We start from the raw sequence: 18,018 nt of genomic DNA, 5'->3' as shown, positions 1-18,018 counted from the left end.
ATATATTTGCTGATATTTGACCTTCAGCACTGGTGTTTATGTTCCTTAAAATGCTTTGTAAAAAGTATTTGCTGTACTTTCTTCTATGGGAAAAAGACCGAATTGAAGAAATATTCTTTTCTTTTCTTTTTTTTTTTTTTTTTTTTTTTTTTTTGTCTTTCCAAGTTAACAGATGTCTATAGTTCATCTCCAGCTCTAGGACGCTACTTTAGGTCAGCTCAGGTGCATTATTTCAGGTAAGAAATTTTGTTACCAAAGTTATCTGAAAATTCCAGGCTTTTTATGAGACATGCATGTGCTTATGTAAAGATGCATGACATATAAGCATGTGAAGAATGGATTGTTTGGGCAAAAGTTACGAATACAGGTAGTGAAAACTGGCTGAAGCATCCTCTGGTGAAACAGCAAGTGCTGCTGATAATATATATCATGACATACAGTGACATTTTGTTGCTGTGGAGTATTGTATCTGTTTTCCTTGGTTACAAATGCAGCCCTTAATGAACAGATTCAAAGGTATTACCTAGAAGGAAAAAAAGATGATGGAACCGCTTGAAATTGATGTTGCTTGAATAACCCTAAACAGATGAAAAAGGGTTCATGAGGAGGGGAGAACTTCTTTTGTTCCCAGAGAAACTAAAGGCAACAGGGGCATGCAAGTCTGAGAGCCAAAATAGTAATATTGCATTACTGGCTTTTTTATTACCACCTGGCTCTACTTTGAACAGTAGAAGCAACTCTCAAAGCACCAGCATGTTGGAGAGACTGGTGGAACAGGAGAGGCAGAGCAAGCAGCAGAGGGGAGGTTAGGAAATCCTGGATGGGGAGTGCTCACAAGTGAAGGAGAAGCTCAGGCACTGAAGGTTAGTGTAGCCAGGGGAGTAGCAGTGGTGGGAAGAAAGGGAATAGCATCCAGGCCTGCCTTGCAGAGGCAAAAGAAAGCTTCCAGCTGGAACAGAGGGAGGATCTTACTCTGGGCAGAAACTGGCTCTGGAGGGAGGCTAAGGAGTTTACTGTCTTGGAGCCTGTAAATTTTAATCTATGGAGACAGCACAGATTTACAACAGAAAGGACGGATGCAAAGCAGAGGGGCAAAGGGGAATTAAAAAGTTCAACTGCTGCATGTTCCTGCCATGGAGAGGTAGCAGAGAGGCAAGAGAAGGTGGTCAGAGACATTTTCCAAGTACTATGAAACAGAGCTGTTACAAAAGGAATTAGATAGACAGGAGAAAATCAAGGGAATTAGATTTGGAAAGTCTCAAGGCTCTTGAGTAAGCAAGGGCAGAGGAAGACCTCCCCCTTAGGCTGTGGCAAGTGGTGGTCCTGAGGATACTTCAGGGAATTTGCTCCCCTGCACTGCCAGCCTTGAGCATGCCATCTTTGTTCAATGACTGAGCTGTAGTTCCTTAGCCTGACAGATAAAAGTTACTGATTTAGACTGTGAAGGACAGAGATGTAGTTTTGCATATGTGCTGACTAGCTAATTTCTCTCTTTCTCCTTGCCTCTGTGTCTCTTTCCCTTTTCTGCCATCCAACTAATTTTTTTTTAATATCTTAAATGATGTGAGTACAAAATAAAACTGTTGAATTGCAGTCAGTGGATTTGGCACACCACAAACGATGACATTTCCAGAGATGGCCTCCAGTTCTTTGGTTTGCATAACCCACTCCATATCTTTGGATGCAAAGTTGGGTGGCCCCAGGTGCTGCTAGCAGGAGAGCAAACCTTTCTGCAAGTTGTCACTAACCTGTGCATGAAATATCCCAACACTTCTTATCGTGACACAGTTGTGAAGCAGAAAGGCTGAAAATGTCACCCCATTAGGACGTATGTCCAATTGCCATTTGTACATTTGAAAAGATATTTCAGGTTAGCTTCAGGTATATGCCCAGTTATTGTCAAGAGCTGTTCTAAGAAGGGAGAGGTTGGGGAAAACTGGAATTTTTTAGTGGCAGTTTTCTTTTATAACATTTTCCTTTAAAACAAGTTTTTTAAAAATCCATGTCAAAAAAGTCAGCCTTCTCAAAAAAGAAAGGATCCAGTGGGGACTTGAAGACATTCATACTTGACTTTGTTTTTCAGTAATGAAAGCTCCACTGTGTTTTATAAGCTAGAGTTTTCTGTACCACCATCAGCAGAAGGATTTATGGAAAACACAATGAACCCAAATTTCATAAGGAATGTTTTACGTCAAAATATTTATGATGAAGATGATACTTTCAGTCCTGGGACATCTGAATGTAATGGGTTAAAGCTTGACCCAGCTTCTGTTACAATAACATGTGAGTACTACACATTAGAGAGACTGTTTACAAAGAGCAGAAGTTTACACATGAAAGGAGGGAAATCTTTCTGGAAAGATGTTGAGATTTGTAAGTAAATATATTTTGCACAACATTATTAAGAAAATTGTAAAATATTCAGCTTTCAGGACAGTCTTACTATGCTTAGCTTATAACCTAGGTTTCACTGTTTAGTCTGCTGATGGTTAAAGGAGTATTGATGAGACAGGTTAGCTAAAGACTCCAACCAAGTTTTTCAGATCTTCTCTTGCATTTCTGTTGTCTTAATATGTGTGTTCCATAATGGAGAGCCTTCTCTTCATTGTATGTTCTTGTTTGAATGCTTATAAAACAAATTTTAATCCAGGTAAGACAGGACAGGTAATCTGGAAATGAAATTCAGGTTTTTTCACAGTTGAGGATGAAGAAGCCTCCTGATTTTTGTATTTTCATAGTTGGGGGTTGGTTTCTATTTTTTTTTCTTTTTTTTTGTTTTTTGGTGGGTTTTTTTGTTGCTGTTGTTGTTGGGTTTTTTTTTTAATTTAGTATGCACAGATATTTTAACTTTTCCAGCTAATTCCAACAACTAGCAATGACTCCAATTCACTTAGATTTGTCTTGACTGAAATGTCAGTATAAAAGTCTTATGAGCTTTTCAGTTTTACTGAAAACAGTGGATGGAGCTGCTGTTTCCCATACCCAACTTACTGAGCCACACCTGTGTGCTTTCAGAACAGCTCTAAGCTAATGAATCGCCACAGAATCTGTATAAGTATGATTTGTGATTAAATCATGTTGCTTCTTCTCAGTACTCTTATCAAGGGTCAAGAATAGCATCAAGTCATGAGTTCCATTTCTCACTATCAATTTGTTCCTTATGGCTTGTCAGGGTTCATAGAAAATACAGTCTAAAAGGGACAGAAAAGAGTATGATGAACTATCTAACAAAAGTTTCATTTTAAGGTTAATAATGTACTATTTTAACTTTCAGAGAAATGATGGAAAGACTTCTCATCTTCCACCTAGAAGAAATGGGCTACTTCTGTCTGTTAATAATACCATGGTTAGGGAGATACTCACTGGGAAGAAACACTTCTAAATATGTTACCCTATAAATACAGTGTGTGATGCAATATTGTAAAGGGAAAATGTGGAATATTTATGACAGTGTTGTATTCCTATAACACTTCTACCTCCTTTATTGTTGTCCTGATATATCTGAATTATCTGAATAACCTATTTCATTCCTGTGAAAATCATGCATCTTTTATGATGCATACTCTGTTGCCTATGAAACCTTTGCTTTGTCTTGCCCTATGATTAAATGTGGATTCCCTGTACAAGTTTTAAAAGCAGTCTTGCACATGTCTCCCCTCTGCTTTTCTTGGCTAATTCAGAATTATCTACACGGCATCATCCTTAATGATCATATGCAGCCATGCTTGTGTCTTGTTTTTTTTCCCTGCTAATTTCATATGCTACATTTTCCCATTGTTCTTTCCTCATAAAACAGCCTGAAAAGTATCCTCTCTATTTTCTTTAATTGCATGCAAAACTTTTGCACTATCTTCTTAAGTGAGCTTTAACTTTCACAATTCCCTTGTTCAGATAATGTGGTATATATTCTATTTTTCTCTTCTGTAACATGAAATAGAAATAAGGGAACAACCATCAAGAAGTAATGTATCTTATTAATGCATCTGAATACGACAGGAATCTCTCGAGTCAAATTAACTGTGTACTTCAATAATTAGCTACTGGTGCTAGTAAATAGACAGCTATTTGACCCACATTTGTAAAGCCAAAGAGAAACTAATCTATATCTTTAATTATAGTCCCTGTCCTAGCAGTGGGGATACAAATGAACAGGTGCAAGATATTTGCCTTAATAAGGCAGAAAATAGTTGTTTTGGTTGACAAGAAAGGAGATGAAATGGACCAATACAAAAAGGATGATGCTGAAGCAGACCATGTAAACCAGTGTGGCATGAGAGTTATAGCCAGCTACTGGCTATAAAATGAAAACTAAAAATTAAGCATTAACTTTACATAAAATGAAATGGATTCACTACCATGTTAGTGAAGTATTGCTTTTGTCATTTATTTGTAGCCAGTGTAAATGCTGATATTGTTGGATGGATATATTTATTTTAAGAAACCTTTTGTATTGTAGGAGATTGTATTACAGGATGTATCCCTCTTTTTCTACTATTATTAGTTTATTTAAGGAACAATCTGTCAATTTTACTATACATTAAATTATTTATTTTTACTCTTAAAGTGACTGTTTTCATTTTTTAGCAGTTTTAGTCTTTCAGCTGTTAGAGTTGGAAAGTAACGATTGGGATTATAAACGTTGAGAGCTGAACAAAGCATCTGTCTGACACATCTGTGCACTCAAACCTGTATTTGTTGTTGCTTGAATTATAACTGAGCTTGGGAAACAGCCTGGACTAAGTTAGTAGTTCACATGGTGCTCATACTTGTGGCTAATTCTGACCCCATCTTGATTTGTAAGATGCAGTGTTTTCTGGAAGAACCATAATTTCTCTCGATACAATATTTGATGCAGCATACAACTAGAAGAGATATTCCTTCCTATTCCTAAATTGGGAAAGGATAAAATTCATGGTTTGTATGTTTTTTCTCAATAGCATCAGGCTATGAAAATACATTGACTTACAGTTGCTATTGATTTGGTTTAATTTAATTGTCAAGTACTATACTCTGTGCATGTTTCTCTTGAATCACCTTTCCACAGATAGATTTGTCATTGGGAATGACTGGCAGTAAGCTTAGTAACATGAGAGGGATGTCTGCTTGAAGACCTGACAGCAGAGGTAGGATAGTTGGCAAGGCTGCACACTGCTGGCTTAAACATTCAAGCAAATGATTCCTTAGGAGCAGAGAGAATCCCTTTCTAAGTTTCCAGGGCATAATCATAAACGTTGTGCTCTTCAGCTCTGGCACTCTTTTCCTTTCTCTTGGGTGCAATCTTTTCCTTCCTCTGGGGCATGTTGAGAAGTGCATATTCTGTCTGATTACCTATGTCAATCACAGAGGCTTCATATTTTACGTTGTGGTTGACAGCAGAGTACCACAATTCACTGGAATTCATAGAATCTTTTTTGGCAACGTGTTCCCGAGAGGAGATGAAAGACAGAGAGGTAAGCTTAGACCTTAAGAAGTGTGTGATGTGAAAAATCTGATATCACTTGTGTGCTCATGCTGCGGTGTTGACCAATATACATGGTACAAGAATGGTTTGTAATTCCACAGTTATTTTCCTACTGGCCAGGCCATGGCTAGACACCATGAGCACCCAACCTGTGCATGCCTCTTAGAGGGTGAAGGTGTGACCCTTGTCCTGAGGTTGATAGCACTCAGTGGTAGATTACATGGTAAAAAGCTCATCACCACACACAGGAGGGACTACAGCAGCACCGTGGCAGCTGGGGGAACATGGATCATCCCCCCTGCCCTGGGTCCCCCAGGGCTGTGCCAAAAGAGCCATCATCCTGGTAGTCCCAGGGTGATATCTACCAAATGAGTGGGTGGGAGTAGCTCCACAGATCCCACTGTAGATGGAGTGGAGGGAGAGCTGCCGTAAGTATGGAATATATTATTGATGCGTGTGAGGGAAGAGCTTTTGGGGTTTACTCAAGACTTGAGGTGTTTCTGGGGGGAACTAAATGGAGAGGTCAGGGTTACTTGTAGAGCAAAGACATGGGAAAGCTGGAGGATAAGGGGAGGGCTAGGGGAGTCACAGCCACGTGTCAGAGACTCCACAGGGTGTGGGAATTGACTGAGACCCCAAATGTGTGTGTGTGTGTGCATGTGTCTGCAGGAGACATGGAAGGGGCCCTGGCCTCACAGGAGTTGCAGCAATGGTTCACCCTCTCCCTGGCAGCCCTCATCTAATGATCTCCTTGAAAACAGAGAAAGGAGAAGGAAGAGCCATTGGTGAAGGAGGTAAGATTATGTGTGTAAATGCCTCCCCAGCTCCATTTAGACTTGTCCCTCCTTTTGCTTCTTGGAGTTGTTTGCTAACAGGTAGTGGGTAATTGTGCACCTAAATATTTAGCAGGATGACTCATTGAATCTAAAGAGATGATGTGAACTGATTAAGTACTTTGAGCCAGAAGTTAAATAATTGTTTGCCCTGATGCTCTCAATTTGAACCCACTGGGTAATAATGGCAGTGACTAAGTACAGGCTTTATATTATCATCCTGTATTTTCTGCAGTAGTCTCATTATTTTAGGTCTGTGTTCCTGAGTTCATGTTGGCATTTGTAGCTACCTTTCATACTCTGTAAGTGGAACAAGGGTCTCTGCTCCACAGGTTAATAAACCCAAAGGTTCAGTTATATTTCTCAAACCTAGAAGTGAGAAATAGTTGTTAGAACCTAATTCCTGTAGAATCTGTCTGAGATTTTCCCAGCTTGTATAAATCATTTTGTCTGTTTGGATTCTGCTTGGCACGAAAGATTTCCTGACACTGAGGGCACTTCACTGAAAATAATTTTGGAGTTTTGTGTTGAAGCTTTGTAAAATTTTGAGATTTAGAAATTCCAGAAGTTTTATGGAGAAGAGCAATAAAGTCTGACTGGCTTAAGAAAAGGAATTCCCTATCTTCAGGGGCTTGGAGCTCTCCTTCCCTACTCACTATTACAACGAGTAATGAGAAGAGAATGAGTAATGAGAGTAATGAGTAATGAGAGAAATGAGAAGTAGGTTCTTTATTTTCATGAGTTACTGGCTCCAAGTCTTGAGCTTCTCTTTTCCCTTCCAACATATAGATCTACCCAAGCCTTAATCACAGCCATGTTTTTCAGAACCTTTGCAGTTTACAGATTTTGAAGAGCTATTATCATTGACCTTCTCTAATCAGCAGGGAGACTGAAGCACAGAGGTGGTGTGATTTGTCCCACACACTGATGGTGTGGGAGGAGCAGGCATGAAGACTTGAGATTTTGTTTGAGTCTTTCATTATTCATAGGCCAAATTTGATACTTGGAAGGGACAGCTCTCCTATTGCATGAACAACCCACCCAATATAGTCTTCAAACCACACTCTGGGGTTTTTGGGACAGCAAAAACTCTCAAAACCAGACAGCTATTTGGCAGGTTCCTCACTACAGTTTCACCTCCCCTCCCTTCTCCCACAGTCCACCCCACACTCACACGTACAAACTATGAGCTCATTTAATCACAACCTTTTCTGTCACGTTGCCCACTCTCAAAAGTTTTCTGCTAAACACCCACATATCTGTTGGGTACCAACTTTTGTATTGCTGATATCATCCTTATTTAAAAAAAAACAAACAAATATGTTGTGCTGCTTCATGGCACCACTTTGTTCTGCATTACACAGGGCTTCTGATTGTCGTTTTTCACTGGTGACTCAAGAGGCAACTTAACTTATCCTCTGCTAAAATACACTATTTATAAAGCAGAGGTAGCAAACCCCAGGTACTCAGGTGCTGCCTCTCAGAACATTCTTTTAGTATGGTGCAGACTTCCCTCTCGGTGAGCCACACTGCAATGTGAACACCAAACAACATTGCTCTTGCTTTAGTTACAGGGGTGGTGAAGCCAACATTGCTTTTGTTTCTATAACAAGTGCAGGGGGCTGAGATGGTCTGGCACTTTCTGGCCTTGCTTGCTGGAGCAGTGGGTTTAAAAAGCTGGATACATTCAAGTCTTAGTGCAGACACAATGACTTCGGGGCTATTGGGTACTCCCTACCTCCACTGGAGTTCTGTTGCTTGTAAAACACACCCAGGACCCTTCCTGCTCAGATCACAGGTCTGCTCTGAAAGTTGCCAAAGATGACTTCATCCAAATTGTGGCCATCGTAGAAAAAATATTAACTAAAGTCTTTCATCTCTAGACCTTAAGGCTCTAAGAGGGGAGGGAGGCTTTGGAGCTCCCAGGGTCTGCACCAAGCCATGATGCTGTATCTTACACTCCTCATGAAGGAATTTGGTTCATCCAATTGGGAAGAATAAGTAGCTAGCCACTTCTCTTAAATATGGGGGACAAGTACATTATACTAAGGTTGTTATAATTTAATTCAATAGTAGGGGTAAATTTCAAATTCTTTTGTGAAATTAGGTGACAAAATTTAACATCTTAACAGGGGTAACCTCTATATCTGTGTGTGTGACAGTGGGCTCACAATTTAGTTTAGAAACTTTGTTAGACCTCAAATTGAACCTCTGCCATGTGATTATAACAAATTGTTAATTATTGATTAGGCTCATAGAAAATCATATTATCTATTTTTTTTTCATTTGTTCTAAGCATTATTCAGTCTTAATTTACTGCAATTTCAAATCCCACCAGACCCCTACTTACATGTTAAAGCACTGAAATAAATTACACTGAAATCCCTACACTGAAACTCCATAGTTGTAAACCATTGAACACGTCTGGGAATAGGGGTGGATTCATCCACACCCAGACTCCCCTGTGTAGAGGAGTTCAGAAAGCAAGGGTGTCCTCTCTGAACCTCATGGCTGAATGGGAGGACCTTCCTTCTTTTCTCTGCTCCCTGTGCAAGTCACTCCAATCCATTCCTGAGCCAGTTTCCCCTATCACTGTATAAATCATTTATCCTGATCCCCGTGTGACTCCCACCCAATTCCAACCACTACACATCCCTTCCACATAGTAAGTAATAGAGTGAACTTTGCCACCAAACTCTGTTAGGTCATACTCTTATAAATCTATATTAAAATCATCTTTTCCTGATATATTTCTTCTTGATTCTTTACATTACCTTAGGACCTTTCACTGCAACAATTCTTAAGTGTATCAGTTGAGAAGTGACTGCTCCCCCATGATGATGAATTTGGGCAGAGGAGCACCAAGCTATATAGTTAACTCTTAAATTAACTTGGTATGCATTACCAAAGTTCCTGAATCTAACCCCAAAACAGATAAGATCAACTGGGCAACATGTTTATCATGCCAGTCTTTCCTGCATGTCCTCTCCTGCAGTGCAGGCAGTCATTTGGTCCATTCTGCTTTATAAAAAAGCAAATATTCAACCTGGTAGTGAAGGTTTGTGTTTTCTTCTCCCTAGAGGCAGTGGGTCATTGGAAAGGGAAATCTTACTCTTGTTCTAACAGACATAGCCATTCATCAAGACATCTACTATTTTTTTACAATTGAAAGATTACTTAAAAATTTTAAGCCTCCATATATGAATTCTCCCTTTGTATTTCAACTGAAGACTTCCTTTATTACTAAAGCTTGTTGGCAACAGTCCACTTACACTGTTTTTTATTACAGGATGTCATGCTGAAACCAAAAGTTTTTATGGAAACACTCCAATTATGGTGAAACTGTAGGGAAGTGAGGTTACACTGGTACCAAAAAGCTGAGGGGAGGAGGGAAGGTGGAGGAGGGGGACAGAGAAGTACCCCAACAGCCATAGATTGGACATAGATAGGGACACTTCTCTAGGACATGGATCAGAAGTTCAACCTCCTGACTTGATTCAAGGCAGCCTCTGACAGGTGGAAGCTGTGCTCTGTGTTTGGTCACTGGGTTCCAAAGAATGAGGCTGTGCATGATTACTGTAGTTTATGTACATATTCTTACTTTATACATAGGCTTAAACTGATGTTTTTCTGCATCCCAACCAAGCCTCTCCTGCAGAAACATGATGGACACCTTTCTGACCCATTGATGTTTTGGACTCAATTGCCCTGGAGAGCTGCAAAAACATTCATTTTTTTTCATTACCTTAATACTACTTGGCAGATGGCTGTCAGTCTGTGCTGGGGAAAGAAGAAAACACGTGTGGTTGTCATTTTTTGGTGCAGCAACAGGATGCAAGGACTTTCTGCAGCACAGGATTGACTCAGACTTTGTTACATACTGAGCACAATAGTGTAAAAGCGTGAGTTAGTGGGACATTTGTTGGGCAAAGGGTCGAATCTCTGAGGGTTAAATAAATCTGATGTCTTTCAAGATTCACCTTTACTCTCTTTTAACATGCACTTATGTCATGCATAAGTGCACTGCTCATCTATCCTAATAAAACCTAGATGTGCAACCTTACTGGGATTTTTTGTGGTTTGGTTGTTGCGGTTTGTGGGTTTTTTTAAACTTAACTGAAATCAGTTTAACATGTTCTTACACATGGCTGTTCTTGCTTGTTTTCTGACTGTATTCCAACCTCATGGCCAAATCAGCCTTAATTCTGCCTGGGATTGCTGGCTGGGTGATGGGGCACAGAGGCATTACTTGGTGTGCCATGTGCCAAAGTGTGCACTGGGGTATTTGTGTCCATGGGTTTTGCAGGCTTGGGCTTTCTGGAATTTTGTCTCTCTGTCCCACAGAGAGATAAATGACAGTTCTTTGCATCATCCTTGCTCAATGCTTGATTTTTATCTGCCTAGCTGGTTCTTGGTATGGTTGTTCCAGTAAAATTTCACAGCTGAGCTTTCAGTTTTGCCTAAGATAATGGGATTTTCAAGTGTACTTGTTTTGCAGCTGGACAGAAGGAACCATATTACTCTCTCAATAGTGAGTGAAAGCTGCCACCTTAGAGAATTTGCAGTGTTTAAAACACCATTGTGCTGCCTTGATGGTGCCTTGAAATTGTGATGTACATAACAAGAAGCTGTTCCTCACTAAGCAAATACTGCAGCTTGGGAAAGTGGTAAAGGAGGGAGCTGTGCCCCACAGAGTTCAGAGGGAGCTGGCACTGCTCATTGAAGGGAGAGGGAGTGGGATGGGCTGCTGCTGCTCTGTGTCCTGTATGGGGAACTAGTTACTGCTTGCCCTATGTTACCTCTCCTAGCACTGCTTTGTTACAGAAGGGTTTTTGAAAGTGAGGAGAGTAAGATGTGGAGCTGCACAAGCACAGGCTGTGACACAGCACTGTGCTGGTGCCATCTTTTATGGCACTGGATCTTCCTTCTCTCTGCTGGGGGATATGAGTTTCACAGCCCCATCAACACCTAGCAGGAAAACCTGCTTTATGCAAACCTTTTTTGTAGTGTCCTGATTCCTGCTGGTAAAAAGCAGCTGGGGATGTTTTCAAAAGCAGCAGGAATCCCATCTGTAAGTGTGACAAGCAAAGAGAATTCTGCAAGCCTGGGAGCTTCATACAGGCACAGGTGAAAGCCCACCAGCTTCTCATGGATTTCACTGCCTTGACTCAACCACTGCTTCATGCACTGAGGTCAGCTGCCCTTTTGATCAATGATGGGTAAACCTGTCATGCCTCAGACCTCTGGCCACATACCTGCAGGAGGGTGAGGGCTTCTCTTCAGAAACAAGCAGAGCATTTTATTTTGGCAAATGAATGCCTCACTTGAGCTCCTTAGAACTTAACTTCCTTAGAAGTTAGGGTACTGTACTTAGAGGCTACACAACTTCCTTGTTCTACTGAGAAGACAACGGGAAAGTGAGAATCATAGATGAGAAGTGATAGATTGTTTCACAGCACATGCTGTCGCTCAGTAAAATGTTGTCAATCTGGAGAGATTGAGCTAATTCTCAGCTAAGCAGCCCTTTCCCTCCTTTGCTTCTCTTTTGCACTTGCTTGGCAATCCCACACCGGATTTCAGAGCCAGCACCTGCAGTTGCCAGTCCTTTACTGCAGCCAATGGCAGTGTGGTAGCTGAGGGAGGAAACTCAGTTTGGGAAAAGATCACAGATCAGATGCCTCCGAGTCAAACATAACCAAACAGCTGTGGCTGCAGACAACCTACCTTTGTGCTGTCTTGGTCAAGCAGGTGACAAAAACTGACCAAAGTGTTGCATCCCATATGCATCATACGCAGTATAAATCTGAGGGACCACAAAGGTCAATTTCTCTTTATCCATGGCTGGTGTTCCAGAAGGACTTCATCAGTTTGTCTGTCTTTGATCCTGATCCATGCCCTCCCAAATCTGTGTGTTCCTGACTCCAGCTCTCCATCTGCTGCTGATTCCAGCAGCCCAGCCTGGGGTTTTTCCAAGTCCTGACCTGGAGCCTCAGTGGTGATGTGAGAGTTATTGGGAAGGAATGGAACATTAGTTTTATATATATTTGTATATATTTAATTATTTTCCCTTTCATCATTACTGTTTTGTTAAAGCTGTGTAGTTTAGTCTGCAAAGTCTCTCTCTCATTCTCATTCACTTCCTTTTCTGAAAAGGGAGGGGGGTTGATAGACAGCAGCCCAACATTAAGCCCTGAGAGAGAAAGAGAACACCCCTGAATCCTGCTGGCAAGGTAGGTAACTACCCAGTTGTTAACCTGGAGTTGAAAAAAACATGTTTTAGACTGATTGTGGGAGCAGAATCTACAGTTGTGCCCAAGGGGCTTTGGATGGCAACACTCTCCAGAAGTTCAACTGTGAGATTTGTCGATACCATTAGTCACTTGGACTGTGTGGAAACCTTGTTGTTTAGTTAGTGACTGTGTGCAACTAATCCTTGCATGTCTTTAACTAGTTATTTACCAGGAGCTGGAGTGACTATCAGAAAGGAAGGAAAGAATGTGAATTACTGTATCTTTCAAGCAGTGGTAGGAGAGCTATCTTCTGCTTGATTTATTTCCAAACTTTCACTTGCATTCCGGGCAGTTCTCAGAAATGAAGCTGCTGTGTGACTGACACCGGAGAGCATGGGATCTGATTGAGCAGTAAGGAGGAGGTCTGCAGTCCACAAAAAGCCTATGTAGAGACAAACAGATCAAGAAATGTCTGATTAAATGCATTTAAAGATACTTTAACAAAACTGAAATAAGTAGTGGGGTTAGTGAGTGGACTTCACAATCCTTCCTGCCTGATATTTAAAATAATGAATCAACTGCTGACATCAGATGGTCCCTGGAGGAAGAGTGGTCACAGAGAGATGTTGCAGTAGTTAAATGCAGATGCACAAGAATGTGGGCTGGGAGAGGAGACCCTGTGTACCCAGGGTCCCTGCAGCATCAGAAGCTGTCAAGGGAGAGGAAGAGGCTGGAAAGAGGAGTAGCCACTTGTAGGGGATGCCATGAACAACTTAAAGTCAACATATTTTCCCAGCCACAAGAGCCACCTCTGTCCTTTGGCTGATATTAAGACTGAAGGTTTGGTCTTTAATGAGAGGCTTTTGCTGTAGCATCACCCAGGGTTTGTGGGGTTGTTTGGAAAGGCTTTTGGAAGACAACAATGTTTCTGGAAGAAACCAAAATGGTTAAAGATACCAAAGAAATCTCTTATGAATAGAAAAATACATCAACAGGGCTTGCATTTCTTCTTAGAATTAAATGCAGTTCCTTTTGCAATCATCAAGTGGTGAAGCTCAGCTATGACTTTCAGCTTCATCAACATTGTCTGTGAGCTTGTGAAAAGTTCTTCTGCCAACCTTTCCTTTCAAAATTGTAAAAGAGCTAAGGTGAGGGCACCAGCAAATGGAATGGAACATCCCTAAACAAGTCAATTGCTTCCTGTTAGGAGGCTTTGGTGCAAAATTATGTAGTTCAGAGAGGCTGAGAGTGAAAAATTAAATGTTTGCTTGTGAATCTTCATTTCAAGGCTGACAGTTTCCATTCTGACTTAGTTCAGGGCATTGTTCCACATCCTTCTGGGGTTACTTGCATTTCTTAATAGCTGTAAAATGATCTGGCAAACTTTGCAGGAAACATTTCTCATAATCTCCCATTTTGTTCAGGACAGGATGTGCTTCCAGGAATCTTGTAGGAGAACACAGCTATACAAATAACTCAAGGAAAGGAAAATAAGATGTGATACCACAAAGGAAAAAGACAATAGTCTGAGTCAATCACTGCTGGCAGAGTAATGGAAATGAATAGTTGGACCTACTTAAAATAACATCAAAAATGTTTCTTTAGAAGAACACTGATACTTGAGCTGGTTTTATTTCCAGATAATTGATTACCACTTGGGAGGAGAGAATGAGCTGTGTATGTGTGAGAATGTGTTTTATCATGTCATGATCTAGGCCTGTTGCCTTCCCCCAAGCTATTTGCATGATTCAAGGTTAATCTGTGTAGCAATTCAGTTTAAAAAAAAAAAAAGGACATATTTAATGCAACCATAGACATTTAGAGTAGTAAGACTTTGTAAGTCACCTAATCAGAAGCCAGAAACCCGAGACTTTAGTTTACCAGTACAAGTTTGACTGGCAAATGAGGCTTCACCAGCTGCTTGCCCTGCTGCCCCATTCATGAAGAGTCCGTGGGCTGAGAGGTTTTTTTTGTTTCAGCAATGTGATCACAGCTTGTTTGTGGAGAAACAGAAACACAAATGTAAAAATGACAAAGCAAAAATGCACAAAAGCAATGTGTCAGCAGTTCTATGAGCTGATTTTCACAGAGTCATAGCAAAATGATAGAAAAAAAAAAACCCTGCCATGGGGAGGGATACCTCCCACCAGACCAGGTGGCTCCAAGCCCCATCCAACCTGGCCTTGAACACTGCCAGGGAGGGGGCAGCCATGGCTTCTCTGGGCAACCTGTGCAGTGTTTTGCCACCCTCTCAAGAATTTTTCCTATTGTCTAACCTAAATCTACTTTCTTCCTGTTTAAAGCCACTGCCTCTTGTCCTGTTGCTATATGCCCTTGTAAAAAGTCCCTCCCCAGCTTTCCTGTAGGGCCCCTTCAGGTACTGGAAGGCAGCTACAAGATCTCCTCAGAGCCTTCTCTTTTCCAGGCTGAACAACCCCAACTCTCTCAGTCTGTCTTCATAGGAGAGGTGCTACAGCCCTCTGAGCATCTTTGTGGCCCTCCTCTGGACTCACTCCAACACCTCCATGTCCTTCTTGTGTTGGAAGCCCCAGAACTGGACACAGTACTCCAGGTGGGGTCTCACATGAGGGGAGTAGAGGGGGAGAATCACTTTCCTTGACCTGCTGATACTTTCTTTTACATAATTTCAGGTGAGGGTGGAGAGGAAGGACTGTCCTTGCAGCCCTGTCTTTCTGAGGGGCAGGGCTGGGAAAGGAGCACAGACCTGCAGAGATGGAGAGGAGAGGAGAGGAGAGGAGAGGAGAGGAGAGGAGAGGAGAGGAGAGGAGAGGAGAGGAGAGGAGAGGAGAGGAGAGGAGAGGAGAGGAGAGGAGAGGAGAGGAGAGGAGAGGAGAGGAGAGGAGAGGAGAGGAGAGGAGAGGAGAGGAGAGGGAGAGGGGAGAGCAAATGACCTAGGTCCTGTGTCAGGCACTTGACTTGCACATGTAACCCCTGAATTGCATTACAGCAGCAGCTCCTGGGTTTCTGCAGATTTACACATGGGGTGCAGATCCCTGACTGAATCTTCTGAATTACATGGTGGGGAAATTTGTACTACTCATTGCAATGTGACTATCGACCTGAAGCTCCTTTCCCTGAGCTCAGGTCAAGGCCAAGGTGACCTTTCTTCCCCTGCAGCCCGTGGTTGCTCAACCAGCCTGGAAATTTGGGTTTGTGTTTAGGCACTTGCAAAAACCTAACCTTATGGGAAAATTGTGAAAATTCAATGTCTTAACCCTGTGACCCTTGTCATCTAGCAGACTGGCTGGGAATTCTTCAGCTTCTGGTTCTGACATTTGTTGTCATGTCCCCTGAAATTTTTATTATTCAGCTGAATGTCGGAGGGGCACGAGGTTTTCACGAGCTGCTTCTTACCGTATGTGCAGGGAGGGGGAATGTCCCTAGAGTAAGAGTAAAATGTATAAAAAAGAGGAAGCTGCATGTACGATGGATCGCTTTCTCGCCCATGTCACTGAGTGCACAGCTATGGTGGCCTCTTGTCTGCTCCTCTCCAGCATCTGGACTATTGCAGCAGGTAACTCCTTTGTCTGTCTGTCTGTCCTGTTACTGTCACAGTGTTCGGGACCTCAGTGGCTGGTGGTGCCTGGCCACAGCATAAGGTTTCAGACATATCACTGCTGGTTCTCTAGAGAGCAGCCTTTCCCTAAGGTATGAGCAATGCATTTTGAAGCCATAGAATGTTGTACAAATGTTTTTACAATCTGCAAATCATAAACCAGGCAAATGTCCAAATGCTCCCAATGAGCCTTACGGGTGAAGTTTGATTTCATCTGCTGTTGTGGCTGGGATCTGAGTCAGAGTATGGCACTGATGTGCTTTAGCCAGGAAAAAATTATTTGTAGTGATAGATGTGGTACATATAAGTGTCTGCTCAGATAAGTAGAAGTGTGGGTATGTCATTTTTGATTTTGTAATTAAAAATCACGTAGAAAAAGCCTGAATTTACTTATAAATAACTTCTATGGTCATAGTTTGTGTTGTGCCTATGGAACTACTGAGCTTTGGAAAGCAAAATAACTGGCACAACTTCACAGCTGGCTTCTTGGTCTCTAGTAGAGATCTGCCTGGCCGTGGCTACAGTGATGGAGGAGGCAGGACCTGAATGAGCTACATCAGGCAGGTTAGACAAATATACTCCTGGGAACTTCTAACAGCCTTTCTTCTCTTTAAAATGTGAAAAGATATTTCCCTTTCTTGTAGTATGAACTATGTTTTCAGTGCAGTGCCTGTCCCCACTGATACCTCACTTCCCATGCTGATGTACACAAACAAACTTTAAAAACTATTGTCCTAAATAGATGGTGGAGCTGAGATGTCAGACCTCAGCGCGTTTATTTTGTTTCCCCTTCATGGTTTCTGCACATGTATGTGAACTGGAAGAGGAGGCTGATCCTGATTCCTCTCCCAGCCCACCTCCTGGAAATTCTTAAGTCCATGATATTTATGCTATGAAAGTTCTCCATCCATGGGCCTTCAGCAGGGTCTCATCTGCTTCCCAGCTGCACAGCCTCTCTCCTGTGAGACAGGAGAGATGCAGTTTGTCTCTAGTCCTCCCTACCTTGATTTTTTTTGTTCTTATTTCCTAGTCATTTGGCAGTCTCTGACAAGTGTGGCTGCACGACATAGAGTGGTAAATGTAGTAACTTTTAGCAGCTTTACTGAATTGCTTCTCACTGCACTGCAGGAGGGCTCAAAGAGCAGTCATGCACCAGTGGCTGTTTGGGCATTAGCAAGGCTGAACACTTGGGGAACCTGCTCATGGGTGTTCATGTGTAACACTCTTAGCAGACAGAAATCAGGCACTCTGACACCAGACCTGCCTTTCTAGGTGTCTCTCTCTGCAGTGCAAGGAACAGGCTGGTGAGACATGTTAGGTCCAGCAAACTTTTAGGGCAATTCTTTTGAGCTGTGTTTTCATTTTTTTTTCTGTCCTGGATGGAAAGGCAGAGAAACCCTCCAGGGCTGCTCTGTCCAGGGAAAAGGACTGGTGCTGGGGTGGTCTCTGCTGGGCATGGGTTGCAGAAGAGTGTTAAGAAATACTGAGTGCAGCACCTTCTTCTTCTCTAGGCTCTGTGCAGGTGATGCCCAGCAAGATCCAGTCGATCCAGGCAGGAGGAAACGTTACTTTTTCATGTCAATTGGCCATGAAAGATGTGCTGCAGGTAACCTGGCAGAAGGAAGTGGATGGGTCTGAAGACAACATAGCAACTTACAGTGCAATGAATGGTCAAAAGATAGCAAAGGGCTATGCTGGCCATGTAAGCTTTGCCCACAGTGAGTTACAAACCTCGGGCATCTCCCTTCGTGAAGTCACACTCGAAGATGAAGGATGCTACAAGTGCATCTTCAACACCTTCCCCTCTGGGGCTGTCACTGGCAGGATGTGTCTCAAGGTTTACGGTAAGGCATCGTAACTGCATGTGGTCTGTCCTCTGAGGACTATAGCCCTCATAGTTGTTTTCCCTGGGAAAAA

At 42.1% G+C, this 18,018-nt stretch overlaps 1 protein-coding gene across 2 annotated transcripts in view; it reads left to right on the top strand.

The window, feature by feature from the left end:
- The window catches only part of C1H3orf52 (chromosome 1 C3orf52 homolog), a 32,246-nt gene that overhangs the window by 6,597 nt on the left and 7,631 nt on the right, over positions 1 to 18,018 (top strand). For both annotated transcript variants that reach the window (XM_071757226.1, XM_071757217.1), the window contains 3 exons: positions 166 to 236; positions 2,084 to 2,283; positions 17,613 to 17,945. In XM_071757226.1, the coding sequence (XP_071613327.1) occupies positions 166 to 236; positions 2,084 to 2,283; positions 17,613 to 17,945 (604 nt within the window). The remainder of the gene's footprint in view (positions 1 to 165; positions 237 to 2,083; positions 2,284 to 17,612; positions 17,946 to 18,018) is intronic.

Source organism: Heliangelus exortis, chromosome 1 (assembly GCF_036169615.1).
Source record: "Heliangelus exortis chromosome 1, bHelExo1.hap1, whole genome shotgun sequence".
NCBI classification, from domain to species: Eukaryota; Metazoa; Chordata; class Aves; order Apodiformes; family Trochilidae; genus Heliangelus; species Heliangelus exortis.
This window is presented reverse-complemented; position numbering and strand designations above follow the sequence as displayed.